At 42.5% G+C, this 14,660-nt stretch overlaps 1 protein-coding gene across 5 annotated transcripts in view; it reads right to left on the reverse strand.

Moving 5' to 3' along the window:
- The window catches only part of CNOT6L (CCR4-NOT transcription complex subunit 6 like), a 37,420-nt gene that overhangs the window by 12,047 nt on the left and 10,713 nt on the right, over positions 1–14,660 (reverse strand). For 3 of the 5 annotated variants that reach the window (XM_056355209.1, XM_056355217.1, XM_056355227.1), the window contains exons 2-6: positions 4,358–4,479; positions 3,709–3,895; positions 3,144–3,229; positions 2,615–2,704; positions 1,730–1,798 (exon numbers count right to left, since the gene is read on the reverse strand). In XM_056355209.1, coding sequence (XP_056211184.1) covers positions 1,730–1,798; positions 2,615–2,704; positions 3,144–3,229; positions 3,709–3,895; positions 4,358–4,469 — 544 coding nt within the window. In that variant the 5' untranslated portion in view covers positions 4,470–4,479. Of the gene's footprint in view, positions 1–1,729; positions 1,799–2,614; positions 2,705–3,143; positions 3,230–3,708; positions 3,896–4,357; positions 4,480–12,348; positions 12,455–14,660 lie in introns of those variants that run through there. The other 2 variants (XM_056355235.1, XM_056355243.1) reach the window with 2 other exon arrangements.

Here is a 14,660-nt window from a genome sequence, read left to right on the forward strand (position 1 = left end):
TGCAATCCCATTTCTCAGTCAGTTCTTTACGACCTTTGGGGATGGGTGACATTTTAGGGGTCAGCAAGTATTAGGAACAGTCACTGTCTTTGGTAAGGAGAGGGAAAAGAGCAGGCATTTCAGTGATGGAGTCAAACCCCAGTATTTATTGCATGAGGTGCCTTGATACAGCAACTTCAGGCTTAAGTGACCTGTACAGTTCTAAAGCAAAAGCAGAACCAAGCTGCTGAAGAAGCCGTCGCTGTGTCATAATACCACAGCGTCAGACAGAAATGCTCCTTTAGAATGCTCTGGTTTTAGGCAGTCTGATTCCAAAATATTTGAATATTTGTACAATTTTCCTAGCACCCGTACAAGGTTTGTAAGTTGTATCAAGTTGTATCTGTGTCTATCGAGGCGAATGGGGAGAGAGAGTTCTGGGTGAGGGCAGGGAAGTGAAGAAAAAATGAAGTCATAAATTAGCAAGCACCTAATACATTATTAGGCCACATTTAAAAAAAACACGAGAAGTCAGCATGCAGCTCATCAGATCATTCAGTGTGAAATACTTTCACACACAAATCTCTCAACTACCCTAGATTTTACATCAAAAAAACAAAAAGAAAGGTAAACACAACATCTTAGCACCATGCCACTGGAAAAGCCTGCTCATATCTGCAGGGAAAGAAGCGAGTTTTTACTATTAGACTACCCTACAACTGCAGGTTTTTTATATACTCGCAGTCAAAGCAGATTTTTGCTGTTTGGTTGTTTCAATTTTATAACAACAACCAACTGGCTTGTTACAGTTTCTACCATGAAATATTCCACAGCCCACTCACCTAATGCTATGCTTTCTAATGACTTCTGAATTCTGTTTCTGCTCAGGAAGTTTGGTTTTAAAAAATAAAACCAAAGTCCGTAAAACTCTGCTGAGATACTGATTTGTAAGGGAATTTGAAATAGAAAAGCAGAACTTAATGTTGTGGTGGCTTACAGGACTTACAGCATTTTCCATTTCTTGGTTTTTTTCTGGTTTGTCATTCTTTAATATCAAAAAAAGTGACACGTGCCTAACGCACGACTGAGTTAAGCTTTGAAGACCTGCCAATTTCAAGCTTCTAAAAAGAAAAAAGTACAGAAGACTTGCCATGTTATTCTTGCTGGCTATTAATCTGACCTTCTGCAATACAATATTCGCATTTTGATTCTTTATACAAGCTCACGGATGCCTTTTGAGGGCTATATTCAGGATGCACAGGGGAAGAAGAGCCACTGGATTTGGACAGCCTGAAGAAATGCTGCCTCTTGCACTTGACGGAAAGCAACAATAGAGGGCATTAAACTAACTTCAATAGCAGGCGCTCCACGTGTTTACTTGCACATAGGGACTTCTCTAATCTCACTTTAGCCAGCCTGTGCGCGCACACGGCATTTGTATACAGTTATTTTAAACTTACTATTTCTGAAAAAGGAATTCTTTTTAAAAAAAGCTCTTTTTCTCTGGCATCACTGCCTGGAACAGTTTTGGAAAAGCCTAACATGGAAAAGAAATGACCGGCATCCCATTCAAATCACAAAAATGGTATTTACAGCACGGCCATATGTTAATTGTTATAGTACAAATGAACGCTAATTGCTATTTTCAATCTGATGCACGTAAGGCAGAAGACTTATCTGAAAATAAAGCCAAAGAAAAGTCTTTCAGCTCATCATTTTGTGAACACAGGGAAAAGAACCACAGATTTACCTGAGGGCAGAATTTGGTCTCGTTCTTTTAAAGTAATCCATGGCCTTGGAGGCAGCTGCTCTGGATGAACTAAAACAAATTTAAACCAGTGATTAATTCAGGGTTTATATTTGTAACTCACAATTTCTAAGTCAAAATGATGACTGAACAACTATGTCCATACTGTGCTCTGCAACCTCAACTCTCCAAGTCTTTTTACACTCCAGGGAAGGCAAAAATCATTTAAATGGCTAGCTACAGTAAAAGCAAATTTGTCAGTTGTAAGATTCACGACTATTTTTCTCTCTTGCTTTCAAACCTAGAAGCACCACCAAAACACTCCTGCACTTTTAACACACTGCTGTAGAAGGAAGGGTAAGTCCTGTAGTGGTTCAGACAATCCACACTCCCCTTCTCCAAGAACCTTACCCTATAGCCATCATTCCTGCAGTGTTGTAACTTGGTAGACATCAAGTGGCAAAACAGAAAGCTCTGTTACAGAACCACGAAGCAGGATTTAAACTTGATATTTTTAATCACTTTGGTGTTTCTAGATCTGTATTCGACATTCTGCTTGCATTTGGATTATAATTTTTAGTGGAAAGTATCACAATGGCTTCAGCAAGGAAGACTTTGCACTTTCTTGGTAATTGAAGGGTTTCAAACAGAAGAGTGGGAACAACTGGCTGTAATATGGTAACATGGGAAAAGCTTAGATGATACATGTCAACCTCTTCCATTGTGTGCGAGCGTGCCTGTGTACGACTGGAACCACTTGACAAAAACACAAAAGCAGCTAGAAAATACTCTCCCTTCCGTGGTTCAGATTCTTGTTTTAGCAGCAAATACTGTCAGAAATGTATGCTTTTAAACCGCTTCTGTCAATCAGATTTGTAGGGCTGTCACCTGCTAGATTGTCAAGCATGTAGTTCAGTAGCTTTCGAGTTCCGTCTGGATCCTGGTAGAGGCTGAGAATATCTTGTGATAAAGGATTGCCTGCCAACAGCATAAAACAACAACTGGGTGATTAGCTGCCTGACTTTCTTGAGGCTTTCCAACCAAAGAAAACCTCCCATAATAAGAACAGACAAATTGACTCAGAAGATCTTTAGGTTGCTTAACTTGGAACTGTAGAATACCACAGTAACAGTGCTACAGAAATAACCAGCACACACAGACTTTCTTCCTTCAGCTCACCTCGATCAGGGTTAAAGGGTCTATTTACCTATCTACAGACTTGAAACAGGCTTGTAAGGAAGTTTAATAGCATTGAAAAAGAAAAACATTGTTTTCCAAACTGGCTGGTCATTTTTGCTACAAGTTTCATTATCTCAAATAAACTGTAAGAAAATCATGTAATACACAAAGCTTTTGATCCCAGGCCCCTCAGTCATCCAAGAGTACTGCTAGGAATGCTTAACTGTCAGGAACTCACCTTTCAAACCTAGGGTTTGTAGCTGGAAGAGCCGTCCAAGTTCATAAGGCAAAACCCGTAACAGATTGTTATTTAAAAGCAATTCCCTGCAGCAAATGCAAAAACATTTTTCATGAGTATCACTTCAGAAGAAAACTCTTAAAGCGCTCTATGCTGCTTCATCTTCAAAGATGACACTTTTCACCCTGAATTTTTTTGTATTATGGAAAGATATGTCAATCTTCTCATTTCAAAGCATGACTGAAATACTTTCAATAGGGAAAAAAAATAGCCACAAAAAATCCAAAACACGAAATTAAATCAGGGAGAATTTAAACAGCAGGCAGTCACCAAGTCTCAAGGAATGTTTCAGAGCAGAAGACTACATAGCTTATAGACATGTATCTGTAGTGATAGAAAAGAAGGGTAATGAACCCAGAAGTAATTATTAGAACTGAAGCCTTGCACCAATCTTGAATTTTTCAGAATAATTTTAAATACAAGAAGGAAAGCTAGAGGAAAACTGTGGTCCAAATCCCAGAATATAGATTTTTTTGACAGGTTCAACCAGAACAATTTCTCTCACCTGAGAGATACCATGTTTCCTAGTTCTGCTGGTAAACTTCTGAGTTTGTTGGATGACAGATCCAGGTAAACCAGATTATGAAGCTTGGCAATATCAGGTGGAATGCGAGTAAGATTATTGTCATTGAGGTGCAGAGCAGTCAAGTGCGTCAGCGACCAAAGTGACGTACTTAAGCTCCGCACTCTACCTGAAAGAGAAAAGAGTCACCTCTTCAGTCAGGTTTGCACTCTCAGACCATCAGATACCAACTATATGGGGGATGTCAGACTATGGGATTTCCATTTTGGAAACTCCACCACTTCACTGGAACACTCAGTGGCACTTGCAAAAGATACCTTCGCGTATCTTTTCTATGAGCAGACTTTACTTACCTAACCCTCCCAGTTAAAAGGATAGAGACAGAGGTATGGTTCTAGGGAAGCTGATGTGCTACGCAAAAACTCACATCCAGTCCGAGTTGGTGTTTTAAATCAACTGGGCTGAACGTGAGCCAGCCAAGCTCGAAGGCAATCTGCGAAGTCTGTTAGCCCTCCTCCCCCAACTTAGAATAGCTGTTTTCACAACAGGATCCCCCATCTGAAAGACTCTGATGCAATCCTGGGGTACTGACAACTCCGCCGAACCAAAATTCAAAACGAAATCAACTCACCCGAGATCTCTAATTCAGCCCAGTGCGACTTCTTCCCGTTGGCTACCTCTTCTGCTGACATGATGGTGTAAATTCTGCGAGGATCTGGGGGATCATATTTTTCCTTTGGCATCCCTGTTAGTCTGAAAGACCATCACAACCATTACCATCTGCCACTCAACAACATTTCTTCATTTCTAGCCCTCCAGGTGATTACCTTCCCCAGTGACGCTCTGCAAAAACACATGCCCTGGAGTTTACATACAACAAATATCACGCTGACATCAGCCCAACCGCTCCCAGCGCATGGACTTCAGCAGGTGCTCAGACCTTTGCAGAATACGGGTCCGTAATGCCAAAGGGCATTTCTCTTCCCACAAAGTTTGGTCCTCTGCAATCGTCTGCAGAGTTACCTTGTACTGCCCCGATACAGACTTTCTGGATTCCCTAGTTTATCCCCCCGACCAAAGCACAACCTATGTCATCACTGAGTTATTTGCTGCGTGCAGAACCTGCAGACAAGATGACAGCATTTCCCTGTTCACGGCAAAAGCACACGGACTGCTCCCTCCTGTAGTTTTCACAGGGAACCAACGATTGAATGGAAGGCTCTCCTCTTTGCTTGCACAGCAATTATTTTCAACATACAAAGTCCCGTTTTTGCACTCCACTTACAAAAGACTTGAAAATGCAGTCTGAAGGGGAATTAGCTCAACTTTTCCATTAATGAACTAGCTTTTCTGTTTTGTGCCTTTTCATGCTCAGTATCAGTCAAGACCTTTTTACTTCTAATGGCCTAGGAGACATAAAACAAGCTCCAGTAAAATTCTCATTAGTTGTTCTCATGCACACAGGGCTTCAGCCCAGTTCAAAGCTTTAATACCAGATGCACTCGTGTCTTAAGGGTGAGCTTGCGCACACACAAATTCAACTGATCTCGTTTTCCAGATTCTTGTCAGAAGAGAGCTCCAAGGTCCCGTTCAAAAACCATACACTTTCCAGATGACACGGGGTGAAGTTTCCCTCCATACCTCCCCAGACTGTTGTGCTGAGAAAGACTCAGCAGGGAGAGGGGTTGTTTAGTTTAAAAACATAAGGTTAGCTGAATTTGCTCTTCACTGGTCTTTTCCTCCCCAGACACACAAAATACACAAACCCTGATTTTACACAAATTCAAAGCAGCTGGTCTGCAGGATTCATTTTTTCCCTCATATACACATCTCTACTACAACTGGCTGCAATAGCTGTGAAGTTGTTAGAACAACTGTAACTCGTTTGGTTTGCTGAATTGACAAGACAGAAAACGATGAAGAATTTGAGAAAACTAGTTTGAGGGTTTTTTTAGCTAGTCCAACTAAACAAAGATCACACATCCCCTTTATGAGCTTAAAGTACTGCAGTTTTTTCCCAGTTGATGCAGATAGCCAAACCAGCATTCCAGCACTGCACAGGCGCAGTTGGGAGTTGTCAACAGGAGTTGACAACAGGAGTTGTCAGGGCTGTGCCCTGCAAAGGGTCTCCTGGTGCTTCCTTCCCTGACGCCCAAGGAAATTCCATTCACACTGAATTAAGGCTCCCTGTTGCAAGTGCAGGGCAGATGCGAGCCCCATGTCTAATTATAGCCAACTTCTATTTACCGGTGAAGTCATACGGGGAGGAAAGCTACAGGGTAAGAGGATTCTGCACTCACACTGCTCAGCTGCAGCAATTCAGTTCGGGGTGATGAATGAAACAGATTGCTTAAGAACACGGGATTAGACCTGAAATCTTTTGATTCTCATTTCAGAACCCCAAAATCGTGAACGGTACTTCCTGACAAAATCAGAGTTACAGGTTATGCTTCAGGAGCATTACATCTCCGGTGTGTGGGTTTTGCTGGTTTTATTCTCACTGTTAAACACATGCATGTGCAAAAGCAGGGAGCAGCCCTGGCCCCATAAACAGATTCCTCACAGCCCCTGCTGAGAGGCGTAAGAGCCGTCTTTCACCTTTTCTCCTGGGCATTCTTGCCCTTAGATGCGTATGAAACTAATCCACATTCCAGTGAGTCTCGGCACGGCTTTTCCTGGATTTTGCTAGACCCCTGGAAGCGACTGGAGACATCCAGCAGAGCTGTGAATCACTGCTGAGGGTGGGGGGGGGCCCAAGACCCGAGCACTGGGAGAGCTTGCAGTCCCTGGCAGCTGCAGAGAGCACGGCCCCAGTCACAATGCCTGCACGGAAACACATTGCAACACTACCACACTTTGCATTAAAGCCTAACCGCCTCAACTAGCACAGACTATATTATCTAGCATACTACTCAATACAAATTTTACGTGCTATACACCCGAATCAAGACCTCGGTCCTAGCATTTCAGACACGGCATAAACAGAGTGAGTCTGCCCATGCCACAAAGCAGCAAGCTAGTTCTGCAGCAAGTAAAGCTGTCACATCACTGTCACAGGATTACCTGCAATGATCCTTTAACAGAAAATGAGATTTCATTACCTGGCAATATTTATTTCATCTGCAAGGCATACTGCAGATTAGAACAGGGAAACCTGAAAGCTCGGTGGTGAAAATCAAGCAGAATACTGACAAAAGGGTTAAGGGTTTATGGCAGAAAGGAGGTTTTTTGATCTTTAACTCTTAACCATCAAACATTTGAACTGACCCAGGATGAGTCTTCATATTGCTTTTTAATCAGTTACATCTTAAAGCAATCCGTGCTTCTACCACAGCAGGGGTCCCAAGACATCACAAACTTTGCTGCCCTGTAGCCAGCATCAGCACTTAGGTGAGTGCTCTATTAAACATGCTGTGCTCACCGAGTCTTTGTAATTCTTGTTTTCTACAGCATAGTATTATAGTAATATCAGACCCAGGCAGATTTAAATTTCAGTTTCTGCATACGGTCCCCTCCCTGCCCCATGTACTGCGGGCAAAAGCTTTGGCCACAGTTCCTTCCTATGGGCTTCTCAAGGTGCATTTCCAGCTAAAAAAGCAAGCGGGAAATTATCCGTATTTCTGCTTGCCATCTCATCCCAAGCCAGACACAGATGGCTAACAGCTTGGGAAGGCTCAGTCCAGCCAGGGGTCCTGGCTGTCACACGCACGCCGATTCAAAGTCTTGAAGCAGCAGCAGCCTCCTCCAGCTGCTGAGCAGCCTCACTGGAAACCAGAGCAGGGCTTGCTGTTCCCACTGCCAGACCCCAGCAGCTCCTCACAATGGGGCAGAAGTCGGATAAATATCCCAGGGCCTGGTGATGAAGTCTTTAAAACTGCAGTGGTTAGACCATCTGAGTCACCCTGTACTCATCCACACCTGCCCACAAGCCAAGAGATGACCACTGCCCAGGTGACACCATCAAAAAGCTTCAGGATTACAGTTTCCTCCTTGGCAGGGAACCCAATTAAATTATGTTGAAATATAGCTCATTATGAGAAGTGCTCTGCCAATTTAAAGCAATTTGCGGCAGTCAGAGGCCCTCCAATAAAATGAGCCCTGAACTGCGAGTCAAACGACACGCACATTTTTCAGATATTAGTCACATCAATATTATTTTGAAATAGTAGTGAGTCAAATGAGCATCAGCGTAATTTCCACAGTTACAGAAAAGGGAAAACAAATCTAAATCAAATATACTTTTTTTTTTCCCTGCGTAACAGCAACATTGAGCAAGACTTGAAAGCCACCACATGTGGTTTTTTTTGAAGTAAAAATGAATTCTGCCCAAGTTCCCAAGTTGTATCATTCCCATCTCTCCCCCTGCTTGTCCTGGAACTAAACCAGTATCCAAGAATCCCAACCTATTTTAGCTCGGTCTTTGGGGAGCTACACTGAGTTCCCTGAATCAGTTAACCCCAAAATCAGACATACATTAGCACAGTCATAAGGAACAAAGCAGGAAGCTCCAGGCAGAGACAGGAGGACTGAAGTAGCGCCGATTTAGGTCAGCTTGAGCGGAGTTGCATCCTGTGGGTTCAAGTAAGGCTTTTGCTAAAATTCAGCTAATACAGGTGTGACTTGAGCAAAATACGTGCACTCAGTTCCTTTGCTTCTCAAGTGGGACCAAAAAAAAATTCTTGCCAGCTTTTCTTCTGAAGAGTTCCCTTCGGAAACTTTTGAAGCAACTAAAACTTGTTCTCCACTACAAATCTAACCCTGTAAGCTGAAACAGTATGACCCTGATATTGTGTGAATTAAAGAAAACCTGAACATGAGAACACCAATACATTAGTAACAACAGTATTTAAGCTCTGAACAAACTTTGAAAGCTGGGAGTTCCTAACAGTGTCATGCTTATGTGCCAACTCTTTCGCTACCAGTTACCCCCCAAAGCCTCGGCATGACTGGCACAGCAGGGTTACTCAGCTGAAACCCTGAGTATGGTCCCAGGTGAACTCAAACAGCTCTAGCTCAGCTGTATATAAAAAGGCTAGGGGGAGGTGATTTGGTTTGCAAGTATTGTAAGTTTGTGGCTGTCTTTTTTTTTTACTCTTGTGTTTATAGGCTGCTGTATTTGTTGGCTTCTGTGTATGGGGCACGCTGACTATCAGTTAAAGCTAAAAATAGGAATAATGTAATAGTACTGAAGGTGTGAACAGTGAAAGAATAAAGTTTTGAGCCATCAGGCTGCACCCTAGGCTTCTACTCTGAAGACACATTTTTGGGGGGACAACAAACAACAGGAGCTTCTGCACGTTTGGAGTTTCAGACAACCAGGTAATAATCACTCTTCTGTAGTTAACTATCTAAGACTTTCTCAAGTTATACAGGTGTGGAGAATATGAGATGGGGAAGATTTAGTTAGCAGTATGAAATATAAACTGTGAATTTCTTAGGGAGAAGCTGCAGGCAGTCCTACAAATTGCATCAACAGTACATGAGAAAAAAGGACTCTATGCTAGGGATTAAGAAATTTCTTAACTCATAGTGTTTTTTTTTTTATATGGGTGGGGGAAATCAACAGCAGCTGCAAACATAGAAAATCTCTTCCATTACAGAGTACACCCAAACAACCAAAGTAACTATCTCAGGGTCGATATGAGAGATGAACTGCATCACTATCATTTTCAGTGAAGTTGGATCGCTTCTTCCAAAGGCAAATACCCCCCATCAAGTAGAAGGATTAACGTGTGTCCAGTGGAAAGGGAAAGCCTGCTTAAAGCTGTCCAGATTATTTGGCATCTACGCTGCAGGAGGACTTTGAAGCCAGATAGGTCGAAGTCCCTTAGAGCTACGTGCTGCTGCAAAGTAATGACCAGTCCCTTCCCCACAGAGGTTAGAAGATGCATTTCTTAAATTTTGGTGACTATAACATGTTGTTCTGTTTAAGTTTGTTCATACCTCAATGCATAAATGAATTCTATCGTTTCTAACGAGGAAGCAAATCGAAAAGAGCTGCAACTTCATCTTGCTTCAGCCCTATGTTCATGGATGTGTTGGCACAACTCAAAATCCTCGCCTCCAGCAGAGTGACATTCTTTGTGACTCCCCCCTCAGTCTCTGTATATAGATGAGTCAAACTGCCAAAGCATTTTGAAAACTATCCAGCAGACGGCCCTGAATCATTCCTCCTTCCTCTGTGCAGTAACAGCTTACTGTCCATCCACTTCCATATGGTGATCCCTCCCAGGAATTAAAAATTCTGCTGGCTGACGAGCCAGAGTGTGTGCATGCGCGTGTATACACACAGGCACACATTTAACCCTGGAAAGTTGGACCACAGGCTGGAAAACTGAGCCATTTTTATCTATGTATTTCGTAAACAGGACTAAATGGTTGCAAAGGGAGGAGAGGAAGGCTACTCATCTGTAGTAAGCATGTTTTGCTTTTATGTGAGCATATGACAAAAGTGTCCCTGTTTCAGCCTCCTGAGGGAGGGGGGGGAAGTACAACCAATACCCACAAACACGATTTAAGAGTACTTGGGGTGTGTGTGTGTGAAGATGCAGAAAATAAGGTGATTGTTTAAGGGTATGTTAAGGGGATTTAAAAAAAACTGCTAATACTAGTATATGCTTAAGGTAAACTACTTAGTTTATCGGTGTATCTAGTGTATATATACTAGCACAAAAATACGCATGGAGAATTCTGATAGTCTTTTGCCTGGATCTGCATTTTCTTCCTTGTGCTTTCCTGCAGGAACATGTTCAACCACCTCTGCATGTGCTGTCTCTACCAAGAGTTCAACGAGCACTGTGAGTTGCCAAAGGTTGCCAACTGTCTCCTTTCAGTTTCTTATTCCAAGTAACCTGACTGGGAATAGAGCTTATCAGTGAAAGAAATAAAAATGTCTCAACATGTTGGGGTTTTTTTATTAAAAAGAGAAAATAAGCTTTTTGTTACTGTCATCTCCCAATACTGAGATTTCAAACAATCTTTGAGGGAAGTATAATCAAAGTACATAAACAGAGACTACCTGGACACAAGTAAGTATCCTACCAACAGGAGGATAGTTAAACAGTAAGTGGAAGTAAACTGCAAGGCAAAAGATGAAATTTGAAGTGAACATTAAATCTAAGGAACAACTAAAATTTCAATCTTAGCACCATGGAGCTAGCAACAAAAGATGAAGCCCACAAGTGCAAATGACAAAAAAAGTTTTGTTTTAGAAATCTGTAAAAAGATCTATTTATTTTTGTACCATCCATCCACGAAAATTGTTTCTCACAAGAAAGTACACTGACTCTGTTATGCAGAGGGCTCCTCTATGTGAGCTCAGTAGGACTATTGATCTCTACCCACTAGCAGTCTCTTCTTCAGCAGAAAGAGTCCAGAAACACATAGTTAGGAGAACTATGGAAATCTGGATCATTAAAGGTCATTTACTTGTATCTCCTTCCAAGCCTACAGCAACATTAACTCTGCCTCTATAGAAACCTGTAGACAGGGCCTCAGCCTAGTTTACTTTTTAAAAATAATCCGGGCTCCAAGCGGGAAAGAGACAGAACCTTATTTCTGTAATGCTGCTAGAAAATTACATCAGCTTGTACTCTTCTCATCTGCTAATGCGTTTAAAAATACAGCAAGGTAATACAGGGGTTTTCTTGAATGACACCGGTCACGCATCTAAAACCAAACTTGCTTTAGTATGACATCTTTGCTACTCTTAGGTTCAGTACTTACATTCCTTAACTTGAAACTCTTAGGGAGTCTTCACACACATTGCAAGTTGAACATTTTTTTAAAACTGCCACCTCTTCTACATGATCAAGATAAATATTAGATGTAGAAAATACTTCAACAAAATAAGCTTCAGAAGTAATTTTCATAGTCCTTCCTTGTACCTATCACAAGGCAGATGTCCTTCAAGGACTGTAGCTTTTATATTGCAGCTGATGTAGGCAAAATAAGCAGAAGTGTAAAGCCCTAATTGGTAGGATCTCTGTACTGATGCTGAGAGGATGAAAAGCTGTTCCTCTAAGCTGTAGCTGGTCAGGAGGCATGTTTGTGCTGAGAAGCAGATGGGAACAGACTCTTTATTATGGTGCTGCCCCTGCCTAGCCCTTTTATCTTTGCCATAGTCAAGGGAAACTCACAGCCATCCACCAGGTTTGGAACAAGGCTGCACAGGCAGGAGGCATCTTCATGGAGTCACTTCAGGGTCAGGAAAAGAGCACTACTCCTTGATAGACTTTGGTTGACCATTTGTAAACTGTTGCAGTCCGTGCCACAGCAGTGGCAACCCCACCAGAACCTGCATGCAGGATTTTGGGCTTGCACTCCCCACTCCAGCTAGCGAACCCAGAAGCATAGTGAAAAGGACATATCGACAACAAGCACAGCAACAATACAATGGAATTTGTCCAAACCTTGCTCTAGTTTTTATTCCATGTGGTACTTAGATTAGGCTCAGCACGAGGAGGCTATTTAAGTTTTGTCTGTTCAGTTCCACAGAAAATCCTCTCTTTGCTCATTAGCAAGCTCTTCATTGTGCAAGAGGCGCAGCAGTTCACAGGGATCTGCTAGAGGCTGTCGTTCAAAGAGACTGTTTTCAGGGACTGAAAATACAGTCACCGTTACCTTAACTACACAGCTTTCCTCCTTTCCAGCAAGGAACTGCCTGTGCCTAGCACGCTGGTTAGGGTGCTGGCTCAGCTTACACAGAGCTGCTCGCGTGCTGTTGAGTCCCTGTAAGGCAAGCAACACAAGGTGTACAGCCGGCTGCAGAGGTGTTCACAACCACAGCCCACAAGGCTTTTTGCCTCCTCTGTCTGTCTTGGCATACCAGCGCAGGGAAATTCAAACTGGGGGTGGGAACAGTGAAATGCAAGAGGTAACCAAGAACCTGCAGTTGATTGTAAATTCAGTGGTGGTGGGAGCCCAGGGGGCTTCATGTTATCACTTCAACAAAGACCATAAAAGCCCAGAGAAAAACAGAAAAGTCATATAAGCAAACCCTGGAGAAAAACAGCCAAAGCCAAGGGGAGGAGTGGGAAGGGAGGGAACGAGCTCCATCAGATTAATTCTAGAGCCAACTGGCACTCACTTGATGGAAATGCTAATTGTCCTACTGACATACACCCACTAGTTATTTCCCCCTGTTCCCTCATCTCCTCTAAATGAAATATAGAGTCTTTTCTTAAAGCACAGGTAACACAAGAACATCCAGGTTTCCACCCTTCCTCTTCCTTTATGTCACACCCCCACTTACAAGAACAGTTAAACTATTTATTGCATGGAAATACTATGTAGCATTCCGTAGTGATTTTTAATTTCTGTATTTGGTTAACGTTTCAGTCCTTACTCCAAAGAACAGTTTCTGCTCTGGTTGAAATAGGCTGTTACCTCTCATGGTGTACATGACAACTCTTGAATATCTGCATCAAGTCATAGAGTAAAACATGCCTTTGTCTGCAGATGCCTTTTACGCTTGCTGCTTTCACAGGAGCTCTTAGGGGCTAGTTGACATGCAAACACAGGGTAGGTAGCTCCTCAAAAGCAACGCTCTGCTCAACAGAAATGCATACAAGGGATCTATTATAGGGCAAGAAGAGTTTCAACAGCCAGCCTGTAAATAAATCTAACCAGAAGGCCCCAAAGGGATGGCTTAAATACTGCATTTATTTACACGAGCATCCCACACTAGTTCAAAGAAATGACCCATTTGCAATGCTGCCCCATCCCCTGGAGAGCGCTGGTCTTTTAATGAGATACAGGACAGAGTGGCTTAAAGGATTAAGAACTGAAGTCGCTGGGAGCCTGAGGAAGGAAGCAGTCAGTGCTGGATCAGTAGCAAGCTTGAAGACAAAATGCTGTCCTGGGCTGTGAGCGCAGAAGAAAAGCAGCCGTGCACAGCTGCAACTTAAAGCTGGAGGTTTTCCTAGGTCCACTTTGACAGCAACAGGACCAGGGTGACAGAACTCTCCACACCAAGAACTGAGTGAGCCTGAAGTGGCGTGGTGCGCAAGCATCCTTCTGAGCCTCCAGGGAAAGAGTTGTTTTATTGACAAGCCTAATCCAACACCTCAGCTCATTCAGTCACTTGCTTAGAAACGATAAAAACCCTGTTAAGGTTGCCCCAAGCCAACACCTTGTCTCATTCAGCTCCTCATGATCAATAGTTGGAGAGAAGTCAGCTATCGACCTGTTTTTTGAGCGAAACTACACCAGAATTATTAATTCACCTACACCACTGCAGCGACTCGGAAGCGGTCTTCTCAATGAACATTTCTCCCTTTCTTTAAAAATACAACTGGAGTCCTCAATAACCTTTCATCCTTCAGAGAAAAGTTTGTGCTAGGAGAAAGGAACAAATGAGACGATTTCTGCAGCTACAATGTTATCTTACCCTTTAAATGGTAGGCTGCCAACACTTTAACAAAATAAGCAAAGCCCAGCAGCACTTCAGCTACTCTCCCTATATGACAGAAAGATAATGGCCAGCTTATCGCTCACAATCTGTGCTTTGCAGCAATAATTAACAGGGAAATCTGCCACTGTAAAACTTACTTCAGATAGCTTTAAAGTTACAAGGCCTGCTCTGTTCAACTACACGTAGATTTGGATGAGTCAAAGCTCTAGATTATAAAAGAAAGGAGATAAAAAAATAAGAAGCCGGAGAAAAAAGTACACACCAATAGTGGAAACTGTTTTGCAATTGCTGGCACAATAAATTAGCCTTTTGGTATTACAGCCCAGTTTCAACAGGTCACAGGACGTTGCACTAGTGCTCGAAGTAGCTAGGCTTGTATGCTCAGAAGAGGGAGGAGAAGGAAAGTGGATCTCTTTAAAATAAAGCAGTTTATAGGCATAAACCCTTTTCTCATAGGGTATATTTAAATGTACTTTACTTCTTTAATCAAAGAAGTAAAAAAGCTTGCCTGATAGCCTGA

Source organism: Falco biarmicus, chromosome 1 (genome assembly GCF_023638135.1).
Source record: "Falco biarmicus isolate bFalBia1 chromosome 1, bFalBia1.pri, whole genome shotgun sequence".
Classification (NCBI taxonomy): domain Eukaryota; kingdom Metazoa; phylum Chordata; class Aves; order Falconiformes; family Falconidae; genus Falco; species Falco biarmicus.